Genomic DNA, 17842 nt, shown 5'->3' on the forward strand with positions numbered 1-17842 from the left:
TTGATTCAACGGACATGAGTTTGAGCAAACTCCAGGAGATAGTGAGAGACAGGAAAGCCTGGTGTGGTGCAGTTCACGGGGTCACAGAGATGGATATGACTTAGTGACTGAACAACAGCAAGAAGAGCGTAACTTAATATGTGTGTATTCTTTTCATTATGAAGGTACTACCTGCTCTTAACCTCTAAAAATCTCACTATTTCTCTTGTTTCCTCAGAGACTGCAAGTCCTCTTCCATCTCAGAAGGGGGGCAGTGGCTGGCTTCCGTATGTGTCTAGCGGGGGCACACTGCTGGGAGACCTACTGTGCCCTACTCAAGCCCTCATGACAATTGGGAAGGAGCCCTGTGGGTGTTATAAGTGAATAAATTCTGCTCCTCTCTTGGGCAGCATGAGCAACCAAGATCCTTTCTCGACAGTCCTCAGAGGAGGAGCAAGTCTTTCAGAATCACCAGGAAATGTAGCCACACCAGGTATGTTGGCTTTTTTCTGCATGAAGGTATTGTGGGGTCCATACAACACTCATCTCTAGACACACAAGTTCCTTAATTGCCTTTGTGACTTCTGGTCAAACATATTTGAACATCATTTTCATTGCCTGTTAGGCTTTACTGTCACTCTCCAATAACATGTAAAAGTGTATTTTCATTCATGTTCCAGTTTTGCTGGAAATATCAATGTGTTAATAGAATCAGTATCTGAATGGTTATTTTTGACTGGTAGCTATCTATAAGTAATGAGCGAAGAGTGTGTGACTTTCTGCTAAATGTTTAATTCTTTTAAAGGCCAATGCCTTTTTACAAAAAAAAAAAAAAAAAACTAGGCTTGAAGTATCACATACAGAGAGAAGTCAAATATTTAAGTATTTAAGGAAGAATATCTAGTTTTTGGATTCAGTTCAGTTCAGTTGCTCAGTCATGTTCAACTCTTTGCGACCCTATGGACTGCAGCACATGAGGCTTCCCTGTCCATCACAAACTCACAGAATTGACTCTAACTCATGTCCATCGAGTCGGTGATGCCATCCAACCATCTCATCCTCTGTTGTCCCCTTCTCCTCCTGCCTTCAATCTTTCCCAGCATCAGGGTCTTTTCAAATGAGTCAGCTCTTCACATCAGGTAGCCAAAGTATTGGAATTGCAGCTTCAGCATCAGTCCTTCCAATGAATATTCAGGACTGATTTCCCTTAGGATAGACTGGTTGGATCTCCTTGCAGTCCAAGAGACGCTCAAGAGTCTTCTCCAACACCACAGTTCAAAAGCCTCAATTCTTCAGTGTTCAGTTTTCTTTATGGTCCATCTCTCACATATGACTACTGGAAAAAACATAGCTTTGACTAGACAGACCTTTGTTGGCAAATTAATGTCTCTGCTTTTTATTATGTTGTCTAAGTTGGTCATAGCTTTTCTTCCAGTTTTTGGATAAACGTACAAACAGCTGTATGTTTATGTGCAAAAACAAGAGTCTGAGCCATGAGTATGAGCTTAAAGTTTCTATCATTGATAACTCCACCCTGAGAACAGTGGTGGGTAAAATGGAAATTAATAAACATAAAATGATTTATTTTTAACCTTCTGGATATGACAGTTATCACTGGAATAGTAACAAAGGAGTAACAGTGGAAATGGGATGATTTGTAAATGTTTATAGTTCTATCACCATTTAAACTGAGAATTATTATTCATTCTTGCTCTCTCCAAGACAAGATGATCTTGCATAAAAGATGAGAATAAAGTTTAAGCAAGAGGGGCAATATTATGTTTATACTTGCATTCTAATTGTGGAATCTTAGAGTAAGAAAGATTATTTAGTTCAATCTTTTGAAGAATTAGACCCCTTTTCAGCATCCCTCCCAGAAGTCCTCTAGCTATTCAATGTCTGAAACAGAGTATTTCTAGAGTGTTTAACAATAATGAGTCCAAGTCTAACGAAATTACTGATTTTGTTTTTGTGTTTAGATAAACAGCACAGTATATATCTATTCAATCATTCGTATAAATGTTCATCTGAATATTGTGAAAAGTTAAATGTGAAAGAACAGATTATAGTCTGAAAATGGGTGTTTATACTTGAACAAGCAGAGATTTTGTGCACTATTAGTTGTGGAGGTAACCACTAAAATGCAGAAGTGGAAAGTGTGTCTCAACAGGCAGGTAAGTTGTTAATTCCTAATGGTGTATTTTGGAAAATGGTATGTCTACCTAGAGAATGTGCTGTCCTAGATAAACCCTTCCAACTCAGGATTAATGGATAGCAGCTTAAGGACTTTAGCTTGTATATCAGTTAGGTGTCATAGTTTCTGGGAAAAAAATAGAGGTAACTTTAATATAAGCAAGAAGAATAGAATTTATTTCAGTGATATGAGGTATTTCACTGAATGAAACAAAAACTATATATTTGATTAACATGTGGCAACATACTTATTTTGAAATTTTACCCTCTTAAAAACATAGCAAGAAAGAAAATATATGCATATATGTATTGATGTACATGTATACATTTTAGGATTACCAAATAAACTATTTAAAATTCCATTTAAAAACACAAAAAAATCATTGAAAGTATTTCTGGATACACTTTTATACCACAGAAACGTATAAGGTGACATAAGTCTATTTTCAGAGACGTCTCTTTAACCCTGGACATCAGCTCAGTTCCTTCTGTCGCAGGGGTATGGGAGACAATACGACCTCTGTCACTGAATTCATCCTCCTGGGATTTCCCCTTGACACAAAGACTCTGACGCTCCTCTTTGGGCTCTTCTCCCTGTTCTATGTCCTCACGCTGCTGGGGAACGGGGTCATCCTGGGGCTCATCTCCCTGGACTCCAGGCTGCACACCCCCATGTACTTCTTCCTCTCACACCTGGCCATCGTTGACCTGGCCTACGCCTGCAGCACGGTGCCCCAGATGCTGCTCAACCTCCTGAGTCCAGCCCAGCCCATCTCCTTTGCTGGCTGCATCACACAGACCTTTCTCTTCCTGACATTTGCTGTCACAGAATGTCTGCTCCTGGTGGTGATGTCCTATGATCGGTATGTGGCCATCTGCCACCCACTCCGGTATTCAGTTATCATGAACTGGAGAGTCTGCATCATGCTGGTGGTGACTTCCTGGACCATTGGAGTCCTTCTGTCTTTGGTTCATCTAGTGTTACTTTTACCCTTGCCCTTCTGCATCGCCCAGAAAATCGATCATTTCTTCTGTGAAATCATGGCTGTTCTCAAACTTGCTTGTGCAGATACACGCATCAATGAGATAATGGTATTGGCTGGAGCAATTTCTGTGCTAGTGGGACCCTTCTCCTCAATTATAATCTCATATATGTGCATCCTCTGTGCCATCCTTAGGCTCCAGTCTGGGGAAGGGCAAAGAAAAGCCTTCTCCACCTGCTCATCTCACCTCTGTGTGGTTGGACTCTTTTATGGCACAGCCATTATCATGTATGTTGGACCCAGGTATGGGAACCCCAAGGAACAGAAGAAATATCTTCTCCTGTTTCACAGCCTTTTCAATCCCATGCTCAATCCCCTTATCTATACTCTTAAGAATTCAGAAGTAAAGAATGCCATGAAGAGAGTGCTGGGAATAAAGAGAGTTTTATGAAAAGATGACCACATCAGGGTTGACAATGACCTAAGAGGATATTATTTCAAAAGCTCTCAAGCCCAACCCTACATAAGATTATCTGAGATGCTTATTAAAAATAAAGTAAATCTCCTTACCCACCATTAGATCACTGATTCAGTAGATGTGGGAAGTATTTTAGAAAACTGCACCTTTAAATATTATCATTATCCTCATATTACCAATAGCAATTTGTGATGCTGTTGAATGTTATAGACAAATATTTGGAAGTCACAGGTCTAGAATAATAGTCTTTATAATTTCTTCATCAAGCTATGTTCCAGCTGCATATCTGCCAAAATGTTTTCCTCGAATCTCTAGCTCTTGAAGAGAGCTTTAAAAATAAATTCTGGGGTCAAATGAGCTTGAGAGTTATTGCATATAAGATGATTCATTTTAGGGGGCTCACAATTCATACTATCATGGTAAAAACTGTAAAAATTACTATGGTAAATACAGAGGAATTCTATTCCAATTGTTAGCCAGTGTTTTCCAAACTTACTTGGTCACATGAAATTTTTTAAATAACATTTAATTAGCCATCTATTAGAACCAGAAATCTTGATATTGATTGATTCACTGTGAACACGTCCTCTATCTTCTCTAGCAAAATGATTTTTTGTTTCTGCACAGTGATCCTGTAAAGAGGATAAGGTCTAAATATACAGTGCTCTTCTCTATTATATGGAAATGATAAATCCAACCCTCTAGTTCATCTTGGACAAGTATTCCAAAATACATCTCAGGGAATGCCCTCATTCAGTTTCATAGTCTTCTAAATTTGAGATTAAAAAATTTATTCTATATACATTTTCCTACTTACCCAGTATATGAAATCAATCTATTTTTCTCTTTCAAGGATTTAAAGAGAAAACCAAGTTTCTCAAAGCAATCTGAAAGAATTTGCAAAGCTGATTACCTACCTAGTGTACAAGCTGTAGAAAAGTTTGATTGTTGTATTTAGAAAATAGAGACGTGGGAGAAGTTCTATAAGAGAATATTCATAGGAACAGGTGCAGGGTAAATATGATGCATGAAAAGGAAATGAATAAAGATAAAATGCCCAAGAGGCTAGTCGATCTTTTGGAGATTAAGAACAAAACAAAATAGGGAAAATACATGATTTATTACTCTTTGGTTATTCTTAAAATGAAAAAACCTCAAATGATATCAACAGAAACAGAAATTTCCTGATACCCTATGTAGAATGCCATATAGATTACTATAATCTCAAAAGACAGAATTAAGTGAGGTATTTACACAGTTAAAAAAATTTCCTCCAAATGATAAATAAATTTTTTAAATATCAATATTTTGTGGCTAAATACACAGACAGACAAAACTTTAAGAAGCTTGTTAACCTGAGTTTTATACTGCTGGAAAAAAAACACTTTTTAAGGGATATAAAATAAATTGCATCTTTTGCAGATTCTGTTCAGTTCAGTCACTCAGTCATGTCCGACTCTTTGCAACCCATAGACTATAACACGCCAGGCTTCCCTGTACATCACCAACTCCCAGAGCAGATTATATATTTTTAAATGTTATTTTGGAATATATTCAAGTCCCAACTACTTGGAAAATGGTAAAGCTTGGAGATAGGTAAAGGCTTTTAAGCACAGTTACAGAAATATTTTGATTATAAGTTAAACTCTAGAGTAGATTGAAGAAGTAAATTCTGTCAAGTTTAGTAGAGTTAAGCTCTGCCGAACAATTAAGCATTTGGGAGATTAAGAGAAATAACTGTATCAAAGTGTTTTATGTTATCGAACAAATATCATTTCAATAAGGGGATCAGTGTTCTTGTTTAGTGGGGTTAATCTTTAGTCCTTAATGAACTTTATACTTAATTAAATCAGGAAATAGTGTTCTAACCCTGTTAATTAACCCTATCTGTGGGAATTTTTGATGATTAGACTGTGAGATCATAATTAGAACTAGACTGTGAAATCATAATTAGAACATTAGTGTTTATCCAGTGTGGGGCTTTTTCACTGGGAGGTTATGGTCACTGAAGAATTTACTGACCCTCACATAACTCATGAGATAATCATGTTTAACATGGATGTCAATTTGAACCTTTATAACAACAGATGTTTCTTCTCAGGAAAAGAATTACCTATACCCATTATCCAAAATCTTTCAGTTTTCCTTAAAAAAATCTAAGTGAGGAATAAAAAAACAAAAAACAAAAACATGCTTCAAAGCCTGGAGTCAGAGCTAATGCAATTAAATAACATTGAAGGGTATTTTCTAAAATTAGAGTGTTGTTCAGTTGCTCAGTCGTGTCTGACTCTTTGCAATGTAGTGGACTGCAACACACCAAGCTTCTCTGTCCTTCACCATCTCCCGAGTCAGTGATGCCATCCATACATCTTGTCCACTGTCGTCAGTTCTTCTGCCTTCAATCTTTCCCAGCATCAGGGTCTTTTCAACAAGTCAGCTCTTGGAATCAGGTGTCCAAAGTATTGGAGCTTCAGTTTCGGTGTCAGTCCTTCCAATGAATATTCAGGACTGATTTCATTTCGGATTGACTCCTTTGATCACCTTTCAGTCCCAGGGACTCTCAAGAGTCTCCAACACTACAGTTCGAAAGCATCAATTCTTTGGTGCTCAGCTTTCTTTATAGACCAACTCTCACATACATACATGACTACTAGAAAAACCACAGCTTTGACTACACAGAACTTTGTTAGCAAAGTAATGTCTCTGATTTTTAATACACTGTCTAGGTTGGTCATAACTTTTTTTCCAAGGAGAAAGGCTCTTTTAATTTCAGAGCTGCCTTCACCATCTGCAGTGATTTTAGAGTCCAAGAAAAAAAAAGTGTCTCACTGTTTCCATTGTTTCCCCATCTATTTGCCGTGAAGTGATGGGACCAGATACCATGATCTTAGTTTTTTTAAGGTTGAATTTTAAGTAAGCTTTCTCACTCTCTTCTTTCACTTTCATCAAGAGGCTCTTTAGTTTCTCTTTGGTTCTGCCATTAGGGTGGTGCCTTCTGCATATCTGAGGTTACTGATATTTCTCCCAGCAATCTTGATTCTGACTTGTGCTTCATGCAGCCCGGCATTTCTCATGATGTACTCTGCATGTAAGTTTAATAAGCAGGGTGACAATATACAGCCTTAATGTACCTCTTTCCCAATTTGGAACCTGTCCATTTTTCCATAATCGGTTCTACCTGTTGATTCTTGACCTGCCTATAGGTTCTCAGGAGGCAGGTCAAGTAGTCTGGTACTCACATCTCTTGAAGAATTTCCCACAGTTTATTGTAATCCACACAGTCAAAGGCTTTGGCGTAGTCAATAAAGCAGAAGTAGATGTTTTTCTGGAATTCCCTTCCTTTTTCTGTGATCCAACTGATGTTGGCAATTTGATCTCTGCTTCCTCTGCCATTTCTAAATCCAGTTTGTACATCTGGAAGTTCTCGGTTCACGTACTGTTGAAGCCCAGCTTGAAGTATTTTGAGCATTACCTTGCTAGCATGTGAAATGAGCACAATAGTATCATAGTTTGAACATGTCTACTTTGCATTTGAGAACTTGTCACACCTGGTAATGTATTTTTGGCATGATTATCATATATGATGTAATTCTCCACGCAAGAATACTAGAGTAGGTATCAGTTCCCTTCTCCAGGAGATCTTCCCGACCCAGGGATTGAACCTTCATCTCCTGCATTGCAGGCAAATTCTTTATTTACCATCTGAGCTACCAGGGAAGCCCAAAATTAGAATAAATTTTGCAAAATAGGTCACAATTCTCATAATCAGAAACCAGTACTACTAGCTAAAGTTTCTCTTTCTTGAGCTGTGCTCAGTAAGCAAATTCTGCCTCTTTAATTTCCCATTTTTCAGTATTCCAAAAGAAACATTGAACTTTTGATTTTTCAATAGATAATTACTCCAGAAATACTGTTAATAAAAATATTTTACAATTGTAATTTTCCATAAGTTACAATCCCAAGACTTTCATGACTTCCTGAAGATAGGTTCATCCTTGACTTGGATATTTATTTTATCAATTAAGTGACTAGTTGTTTTTTAAAAGCCACTAATTTGCAAGCCAGTTATTAAGATAATTTGGGAGGTATTTATATTATCAATGTATTGATTTTTATTTATTCTACTTTCAAATGGAAATTATGTTCAAATCCTAGCGAACCTTGCTATAGCCATAATGGTTAATGTCATTGTTCAGTTGCTAAGTCGTGTGTGACTCTTTGCAATCCCATGAGCTGCATTTGTCCCGGGCTTCCCTGTCCTTCACCATCTCCCAGAGTTTGCTCACACTCATGTCCATTGAGTTGATTATGCCATCCAACCATCTCATCCTCTGTCGACCCCTTCTTCGCCTACCCTCAGTCTTTCCCAGCATCAGGATCCTAAGATCAGTGATTATATGAAGTGCTCAATGCTGACATAATAAAATATTTGAAACCATATTTATTGTAATTAAAAGGGGACTATATTATGTATGTTATTTTCCTTTGTATACATCTATGTTTTGTATATGGTTACTCTGATCACCTTTAGAAGGTGTCCACAAGTTAAAAGCTATGTCACCTTGATATGTAGAAAAAAAAAAATTGTAATTTTGGGATGATGCATTTCCCTACAGATTGTTTGGTAACATAAACATTTATATTTATTATTGTCTTAGTTAAATTTTTTACTTTTTTAATGGTCAAAAGAACATAGAAAACTATGTCCTAATCTATTGTTTTCACAGTACTTTAGTTTTTCTTTTATGTATTAGTTTCCTGATTTCCACATTTCTCCAGGGTAAATGAACATAGAAACCAAGTCCTAATCTATTGTTTTCACAATATTTTGGTTTTTCTTTTATATGTTGGTTTCCTGATTTCCACATTTTTGCAGGTCACCAAGAACATTGAAAGAAAGAAAGAAAAGTCCCAATGTTTATGGATTGCCTAATATGCACCTGGAATTTCACACCATTAGGAGCCAGCTTTGGTATCCCCAAATGTGTGTTTCTTCTCACAGTGGGTCCATAGAGCAGGAACACAGGTGGACACATTCTCAGAACTTGGTAACTGTGCCCAGTTTCCCCCAAGTTTATGTCATGATCCCAGCAAGTCAGGAATCACACTATAATGCACTTATTAGTTCTTAACTAGCCTGATTGATTGATGTGAAATTTCCAAAATAGCAATTTAACTCCTTTATGTTCAGTAAAAGAATGCAGCAAAATTCAAATAAATATGACAACATCCGAGATACAAAATATTCTCTCATCCCCAGAAGAGGCAGGAGATTGCTAAGGAAAGCTGTCTTGGGGAGGGTCCTTTCCTCCACTCCTCTTAGGGACTGGACTCGGAATGGAGGTTAGAGATTCTCAGACAATCCTCCCTTAGGTGGCGTCTAATAAGTCCCTTGGGATACCTCGTCCCTTTGACTCCCCAGTCCACCCCTGCCTCCATAACCAGCTCTCTGCAGCATCTGCGCACCGTGAGTTGTTACTTGGAATCAGCTGTTTCTTCAGGATGCTTTCCTCCCACCTCTGCTCAACACAAGGGACCCAGATCACACAGGGGAGAAGCTGAACGACAGAGCTTAATGCCGGGAGCTTATTCCTTGTCACACTGGTTCAGCTTTCTTACAGTTCAGCCGAACCATCTGGAGACTTAAGAACCACAGCAGTGCTGGGATTCATGAAATCCAAATAATGCCCAGTATTCAGGGACTGTAAGTGATGTTTTCTCAGGGGGGTGCCCTGGGGCTGTCTGTGGGGATGAGAAGGGAAACAGAAAAGAAGAGTTGCTTTGTCTCCCCTCTCCAGGGGAGCTGGGCATGCGCTACATGTCACAGCCACCCCTTCCAGTGAACCCTCAAGAGCTACAGCGAGGTTGAGCCCATCAGAGAATAAACCTCCTTTTCTAAGGATCTGGTCCCATTTCCAATCTGGAGCAGAGGTGAGGGCTCTACAGCTCCCATAGAAGCTCCCCAGAGCAGGACCCCATCCAGCCTGCAGATGCTTTCCTCTTCTGAGATCTTGAGTCCAAATGGGGGCGCTAACCAATTGCCATATTTTATTTTACCATTTATTTCTCTTAGATCTGATGTGGCATGTAGTTTATTATTATTATTAGCTATTATTGTTACCACTAGAAGTCTCAGAAAGAGAAATAAATATTCTCTGTTAATGTTAAAAATACATGCTCATCATTCATATTCTATATGAGTAATTAGATGCACATTTTATAAACAAAGTATTCAAGGGTGTTTAGGATTTCATTAATTTTGTGTTATTGGTGGAGAAATATCCATGCAATAAAGATTTACTTGAAAAAGATAACACTAAAAAAGAAAGAAGTTTCTGTATTGTGGATTTAAATGGAACATTTGGAAATTTTCCAAGCCAAAGGAAACCATTATATGTATATTATGGAAAGGTGTTGCATTTCAGGATTATCAGCATATTGGTTATTGTATAAATTATGCATTTATATTATGGTAGGCATAGTCACAATATATACTAAATCCATGAGAACATATTTATTACAGTGTGTTATGAAGCCAAATGGACATTAAATCCATGTCTTATATTTATCTTTCATTAAATGTAGCATTAAAGATTATCAGGCAGCTAGAATGTACTCAGTAAGTATGAGTAACATATTTTCTGTAGGTTGGAGGATAAGTTTTTGTGATGAGGATGGAAAGTGTAAAGAAAAGGACCAAGAGGTTAAGAAGTGGAATAGCAAGGAAGGAGAAGGATGAGATGGTCAATAATTCTTTACATTTTCTTTTTATAGGATGTTTCCATTTTATGTGCACATTTTTACTGTATATCCCCACTCTTTCTCCTGAAGCACATTTTCACAGTCATGTCTTCACAGAGCCCAGAACCATCAACCTGCTTCACTATGTACTTCCACAGTACCTGGTATATAGGAAGCACTCAATAGTATGATCAATTATCATTAACCTTTAACAGATTCTCAAATTGCCTTTCACTATGTGAAACTGACAGTTCTTCTCTATGCTCAGCAGTAGTTCTTGTATCTGGGAAAAGTCACTTGTCAGTCCTTACCTCATACAACAACTTTGCAAAGTCTTGGCTTAGCCCTACGTAAGCACTAAGATGAATTAGTTTTCAGTTCTTCCTTATTACTTGCTAGTAAACACCCTTACAGTTCAGCTGAGCTATGGATAAACATGGGTGATCATCTTAGGAGTTCTTCTTCACACATGCCTACTTAGAAAAGAAACTTCCAACTCCCTATTGCTTCAAGATTTACTTTTTAAGTTAAGGTTTCATCAGGTTCTGATGTTTTATTTATATATAAAATTATTTCCTTCTTAAATATTTACCTTAGGACTGTAGAGTTGCCTGATTATTTATTAACCAGATAATAATTTGCCATTTTTTAACTCTGGAACTGTACATATATGAATTAATAGACATCACTATGCTTATAAGGTATGCTTGGAACTATGATACTTCCCCTTTAACCCCATCAGCAGTTTAAGTTGAATCTGTTTGCATCCCATTTGACTGTTTTTAACTAATATTAGATATGTAGATAGCTAATAAAAATAAGGAAAACTAAAGAAGTGTATCCAAAATTTAATTATTTAAAACAATTTATAAATTCTTTAGTTATTCTTATTAAAATTTTAAAATCCTATTTTAGTCCAAATCATTGGGGTGAAATTCTTCTGAATTTCTATACTTTCTTTGGGACAAATGAGCTGAACTTGAAATAGTGATAGTAGAATATATTTTAAAAGACACAAGACCTGAGATAAGAACATCACAATTTAGATGTTTACTCATTTGTTTATGTTTATTACTTTGTCATTCAACAAATATTTATTAACTGCCAGGGGTATAAAAATGAACAAGCGTATTCCTGTGCTTTAAAATAAATCTAATTTGAAATAAATATGGCTACTGTTCTTAAAAGAATATACATGCATTCTGACCTTTTTCATCTGTCTTTCACTTTCAATATAAAAAAATCATGATTTGTACTGTATTTCTTTTTCCATTTGTATTTTCCTATAAAGGAAAATTGGAAAAGGAAATTGCTGTTTTAGGAGGGGATGGATTCAAATATATTGTAGATCTTCCACAGTCAAATATTCTTACATGTTGTATGTGCTTTAAAAATATAGAAAGTTTGTTAAGCACAGAAATGTTTAATATTAACGTAAAGTCAAATAATCCCTGGTAATAAATAAGGACTTTTTATTGTATTAGTTAGGTTACTTTTGTGTCCAGGCAATTTGACAACTTATGAATAATGCTGAGGAGGAAAGAGACATCTCATCTGTAGTTGTTAGGAAGGGATCCATTTCTTTCCCTGAGTTTTGCTTTAGTGAGGTTACCTTGGTCCGGACTCTGGTCCTCACTTTTTAGATCCAGCTTTTGAAAGTGTTCAGGAACTACATCACACTATGTAAACCACAGTCGGATAATGCATAAGCCAGAACATCTAAATGTTTTCATTTAGAATTTGCACTGCAATTGCATAATAAGCAAACAACTTTGCTGATTGATGCATTCCTCTTCTTCGTTGGTGGCTCAGCTGGTAAAGAATCTGCCTGCAATGTGGGAGACCTGGATTCAATTCCTGGCTTCGGAAGATTCCCTGGAGAAGGGAAAGGCTACCCACTCCAGTATTCTGACCTGGAGAATTCCATGAAATGAATAGTCCATGGGGTTGCAAAGAGTTGGACACAACTGAGCGTTCTCTTAAATGTTAAGTCTTTAGTTAAATGGTGAATTGGTGAACACAAAATCAGAGCAGGAGGGACTAGTCAGGGATCTTACTGACGAGGATTACTGAGGCTGGTCATCCAAGCCATCCATCTAGACTGTGGACATAGAATTGCCTGATGCATAGAGTCCTTGTGTCAACTGGTCAGGCTTCCCTTCCCCTGAAGGTCTGTAAGACGCACAGACAGCGCGGCCTCTCTGACCTTCTGTCTGTGCTCTGTACAGAGCAGCTCCTTCCTTTCACCCACAGTCTTTCTCTAACAGGAACTCACTCAAGTGACTACATTTGCAGTCAATCTCAACTTTCTGTCCCGCCTCCCTAGTACCATTTCAAAGCACCTTAGGTGGACTTCTGGAGAGTCCCCAAACTCTTCAGTCACGTGTTTCTTGATATTATCTTGTTTTTACCTATAGGTTGTTATTCTCATCACTTCGGTATATGTTTCCAAATTTCTCTCTCAAAATTCAATTCTATCTCTTACATCCATGTTGATATCGCCACTGGTATTGAGGATAGCTAAATTAGGCGTGGCCAAAAACAGCACCTTTTTTCACATTAATCCTAAAAATAGCTAAACCTCAAGTTACTTTTTTTTGCAATGGCACTGACAAATGTTTGCACTAAAAATAATGTTGAATTTTGACATAGTTGATTGAGAAAACTATCACCCAAGATATAAGGTAAGAAAACAAAGTTTAATTTACCAAATCACAAACTCATAGACTAGATATCTTACCACTGAGATACTGATGCTGCCATTTGTCAAGAGGCAAGCTTTATCATTGTTTCTGTTAGACACTTATAAAATATGTATTAATCCTTATTGCTGATTTCAGTCACTATGCTTTTTTGTTTACATGGTAATATGTCTTGGATTTCAGATATAAAACATTTCCCACATATGGAGGATTGAATTAATAGCAAGATGGGTCTAGTTCCTGATTCTAGGCTATGATCAATCTTATTCTCTTTTAAAAATGTTTTCCAGTTTTATTGAGATATCATTAACATACAGTATTATCTAAATTTAAGGTATACACTGTAATGATTTGAGTTACAAATGCTGTAAAATGATCACCACAATAAATCTAGTAAACATCTATCATAGCATAGTTAATTGGTACTCTAGTATAAAATAACTTTTTAAAATTTTAAAACTAAAAAATAAATTTAAAAATCCATCTCACATGTTGATAACCGAAAAAAGAGAAACTGTGTTTTTTTCTTGTGGTTAGAAGTCATAGGGTTTTGACTCTCTTACACCTTTTAAATACACCGTAGAGTAATGCTAATTATATTCATTATGTTAGCTATAGTCACTAGTACTTATTTATCTTATAGCTAGAAGTTTGTCCCTATTGAGTATGTTCATCTAGTTTCCCCTCCATACCTACCCTTCAATCCTGGTAACCACAAATGTAATCCCTTGTCTATCAGTTTGGTGGTTGGTTTTTAGCTCCCACATATAAATGAGATCATACAGTATTTGTCTTTCTCTGTCTCGTTTATTTCCCTAAGCAGAATGCCCTCAAGGTCCATTCATGTCACAAATGGCAGGATTCCCTTCTTTCTATGGCTGAATATGTACAGACACACTCTCTCTACTTCTTTATCCTCTCATCTGTTGGTGAAAACTTAGGCTGTTTCCATGTCTTGACTATTGTGAGTAATGCTGATGTGAACATGGGGGTACAGATAACTTCTTGAGTTAGTGGTCTGTTTTTTTTTTTTTCCTTCAGATAAATGCCCAGGAGAAATTGCTAGATTGTATGGTAATTCCATTTTTATTTTCAGGGAAAACTTCCTATTGTTTTTCACAGTAACTGTAACAATTTTCACTTCCACCAACAGTGTAAAAGGGTTCCCTTTTCTTCACATCTTTGTCAACATTTGTCATCTCATCTTTTTGATCATAACCATTCTAACAGGCATGATGTGATATGTCACTGTAATATTGATTTCATTTGTCTGATATTGAGTGATACTGAATAACTTTTCAGGTACCTGTTGGTTATCTGTATGTATTCTTTGGGAAAAAGTCCATTCAGATTCTTTATCCACATTTAGATTGGACTATTTGCTTTTTTGCTGCTGAGTTGTGTGGAGTTATTTAATATATATTTTGAATATCAACCCCTTGCTCAATATATATGGTTTGAAAGTAGCTTTTCCCATGCCTTATGTTGTCTTTTCATTCTGTTCATCTTTTCATTTTTCGCTGTGCAGAACCTTTTAGTTTGAGGTAGTTCCATTTGCTTATTTTTTATTTTGCTTTAGATGTCATGTCAAAAATTCATTGCCAAGAGCCATGTCAAGGATCTTTTATTTTACGGTTTATTTATTTCTTTGTAGTTTCAGTTTTTATGTTTAAGACTTTAATCCACTGTGTGCTAATTGTTGTGAGTAGTGTAAAATAGGAGTCTAATTTCATTCTTTTATATATGACTTTCCAATTTGCACATTTACTGAAGAGATTGTCTTTTCTACACTAGTATTTTTGGCTCCCTTGTTAAATATTAGTTGAATATATTTGCAGGGATTTATTTCTGTGCCCTCAATCCTGTTTAATCGGTCTGTGTCTCTGTCTTTATGCCAGTAAAGTATTGTTTTAACTACTGTAACTTTGCAATATAGCTTGAGATCTAGAAGTAGAAAGCCTTAAGCTTTGTTCTTCTTTCTCAGGATTGCCTTGGCTATTCTGGGATTCTGGCGATTCCTTAAATATCTAGGATTATTTTTCTAGTTCTGTTAGAAATACCATTGGAATTTTGAAAAGGGCTACACTGAATTCATCTATGGCTTTTGGTAACATGTACTAATTCTTCCAATCAATGAACATGGGATTTAAATGCCAATTATTTCTGATTCTTTCTACTACCCGGTAGTTCTCCTACTGATTTGGACATAAGTAGCTCTGAGACAATCCATATTTCATGATTATTTTCTTGTAATCTGGTTTGATATTTCTTAATTTCAGGACAGTGTCAGTGGCTCTAGGTAAGTCTGTATTGATACATATTTCTCTTCTGTAAAATTGAATTTTAGATTGAGAATTTAATCTATTGAACATTTAACTTTAGATAGAAAGCCTGTCTTTCTTTCCTTTTTTGCTTCCTTCTTCCTTCCTTTCACCCTTCCCTAACCTTTCTTTTCATTCTTTCCTTATTTATAATTCAATGAGTTCTTAAAGATGTTTATTAATAGTTTTCCATATACCAAAAATACGTGAGGTATTAAATAAGATAGATGTCACATAGCTGCCTGGTTCTCTCTTAATAGTGAAATGGAGAAAAATCAGACGATGGTTACAGAGTTCATCCTTTTGGGATTTTCTCTTGGTCCAAGGATGCACTTATTCCTCTTTGGGCTCTTCTCCCTGCTCTATGTCCTCACCCTGCTGGGGAACGGGGTCATCCTGGGGCTCATCTCCCTGGACTCCAGACTGCACACCCCCATGTACTCCTTCCTCTCACACCTGGCCATCGTTGACATGGCCTACGCCTGCAGCACGGTGCCCCAGATGCTGCTCAACCTCCTGAGTCCAGCCAAGCCCATCTCCTTTGCTGGCTGCATCACACAGACCTTTCTCTTCTTGAGTTTCGCCCACACCGAGTGTCTTCTCCTGGTGGTGATGTCCTATGATCGGTATGTGGCCATCTGCCACCCCCTCCGATATTCTGTCCTTGTGAGCTGGAGAGTCAGCATCAGCCTGGTGGTGACTTCCTGGACATGTGGCTCCCTCCTGGCCCTGGTTCATGTGGGTCTCATCCTGAGGCTGCCCTTCTGTGGGCCTCATGAAATCAACCACTTCTTCTGTGAAATCTTGTCTGTCCTCAAACTGGCCTGTGCTGACACCAGGCTGAACCAAGCTGTTATCTTCTCGGCCTGTGTGTTTATCTTACTGGGGCCCGTCTGCCTGGTGCTGCTCTCCTACGCGCGCATCCTGGCCTCCATCCTGAGGATCCAGTCAGGCGAGGGCCGCGGAAAGGCCTTCTCCACCTGCTCCTCCCACCTCTGCATGGTCGGGCTCTTCTTTGGCAGTGCCATCATCATGTACATGGCCCCCAAGTCCCGCTACCCTGAGGAGCAGCAGAAGATCCTTTTTCTGTTTTATAGTCTTTTCAACCCCATGCTGAACCCGCTGATCTACAGCCTGAGGAATGCAGAGGTCAAGGGTGCCCTGAGGAGAACACTGTTCAAGGAGAGTCACTTCTAACTGGTGACATTTGAATCCCAAAAAGCTCTCTTATGTGTGCCTTGATGACACAAGAATAAGACTTCCCTCTTCCTTTGAAGGAAAAGTTTTAGCTATATGGCATTCATTGATTTTTCTATCAGATGTGACTTTATTGTTACTGTTCAGTCACTAAGCAGGTCCCATGAATTCCATGAACTGCACTCCAGGCTTCCCTGTCTTTCACTATCTCCCAGAGTTTGCTCAAACTCATGTCCATTGAGTCAGTGATGCTATCCCAGCATCTCATCTTCTGTCACCCACTTCTCCTGTCCTCAGTCTTTCCCAGCATCAGAGTCTTCCAATGAGTCAGCTCTTCACATCAGGTGGCCAAAATATGGAGCTTCAAATTTAGCATCAGTCCATCCAGTGAATATTCAGGGTTGATTTCCTTTGGGATTTACTGGTTTGATCTCCTTGCAGTCCAAGGGACTCTCAAGAGTTTTTTCCATTAGAACTGATTCAAATGAATTCTTTTTAATGACTGAGTAATATTCCATGGTGTATATGTACCACAGCTTCCTTATCCATTCGTCTGCTGATGGGCATCTAGGTTGCTTCCATGTCCTGGCTATAATAAACACTGCTGTGATGAACATTGGGGTGCAGGTGTCTCTTGCAGATCTGATTTCTCAGTGTGTATTTGAATCAGTTCTAATGAGATGGATGAAACTGGAGCCCGTTATACAGAGTGAAGTAAGCCAGAAAGATAAAGACCAATACAGCATACTAACACATATATATGGAATTTAGAAAGATGGTAATGATAACCCTATATGCAAAACAGAAAAAGAGACACAGATGTACAGAACAGAATTTTGGAATTTGTGGGAGAAGGCGAGGGTGGGATGTTTCAAGAGAACAGCATCGAAATATGTATATTATCTATAGTGAAACAGATCACCAGCCCAGGCTAGATACATGAGACAAGTGCTCGGGCCTGGTGCACTGGGAAGACCCAGAGGAATCGGGTGGAGAGGGAGGTGGGAGGGGGGATCGGGATGGGGAAAACATGTAAGTCCATGGCTGATTCATGTCAATGTATGACAAAAAACACTACAATACTGTGAATTAATTAGCCTCCAACTAATAAAAATAAGTGAAAAAAAAAGAGTTTTCTCTAGCAACACACTTCAAAAGCATCAGTTCTTTGGCACTCAATCTTCTTTATGGTCCAACTCTCACATCAGTACATGACTACTACAGAAACCATAGCTTGGATTATACTAT

At 37.8% G+C, this 17842-nt stretch overlaps 2 protein-coding genes across 2 annotated transcripts; both read left to right on the forward strand.

Annotated features, from left to right (window-relative positions):
* Window positions 1-2673: 2673 nt before the first annotated feature.
* LOC136170872 (olfactory receptor 2A7-like) lies at window positions 2674-3606 on the forward strand. Its single transcript, XM_065939418.1, has one exon. It carries the CDS (start codon window positions 2674-2676, stop codon window positions 3604-3606), a length of 933 nt encoding a protein of 310 aa, XP_065795490.1.
* Window positions 3607-15661: 12055 nt separating this feature from the next.
* LOC136170373 (olfactory receptor 2A1/2A42-like) lies at window positions 15662-16594 on the forward strand. Its single transcript, XM_065938521.1, has one exon. The coding sequence runs from the start codon at window positions 15662-15664 to the stop codon at window positions 16592-16594; it is 933 nt and encodes a 310-aa protein (XP_065794593.1).
* The last annotated feature ends 1248 nt before the right edge of the window (window positions 16595-17842 follow it).

This window comes from Muntiacus reevesi, chromosome 6, assembly GCF_963930625.1.
Source record: "Muntiacus reevesi chromosome 6, mMunRee1.1, whole genome shotgun sequence".
NCBI lineage: Eukaryota > Metazoa > Chordata > Mammalia > Artiodactyla > Cervidae > Muntiacus > Muntiacus reevesi.

Coding starts and splice junctions, on each gene's coding strand:
- LOC136170872 (XM_065939418.1), top strand. CDS start 2,674: ATGGGAGACAATACGACCTCTGTCACTGAATTCATCCTCCTGGGATTT.
- LOC136170373 (XM_065938521.1), top strand. CDS start 15,662: ATGGAGAAAAATCAGACGATGGTTACAGAGTTCATCCTTTTGGGATTT.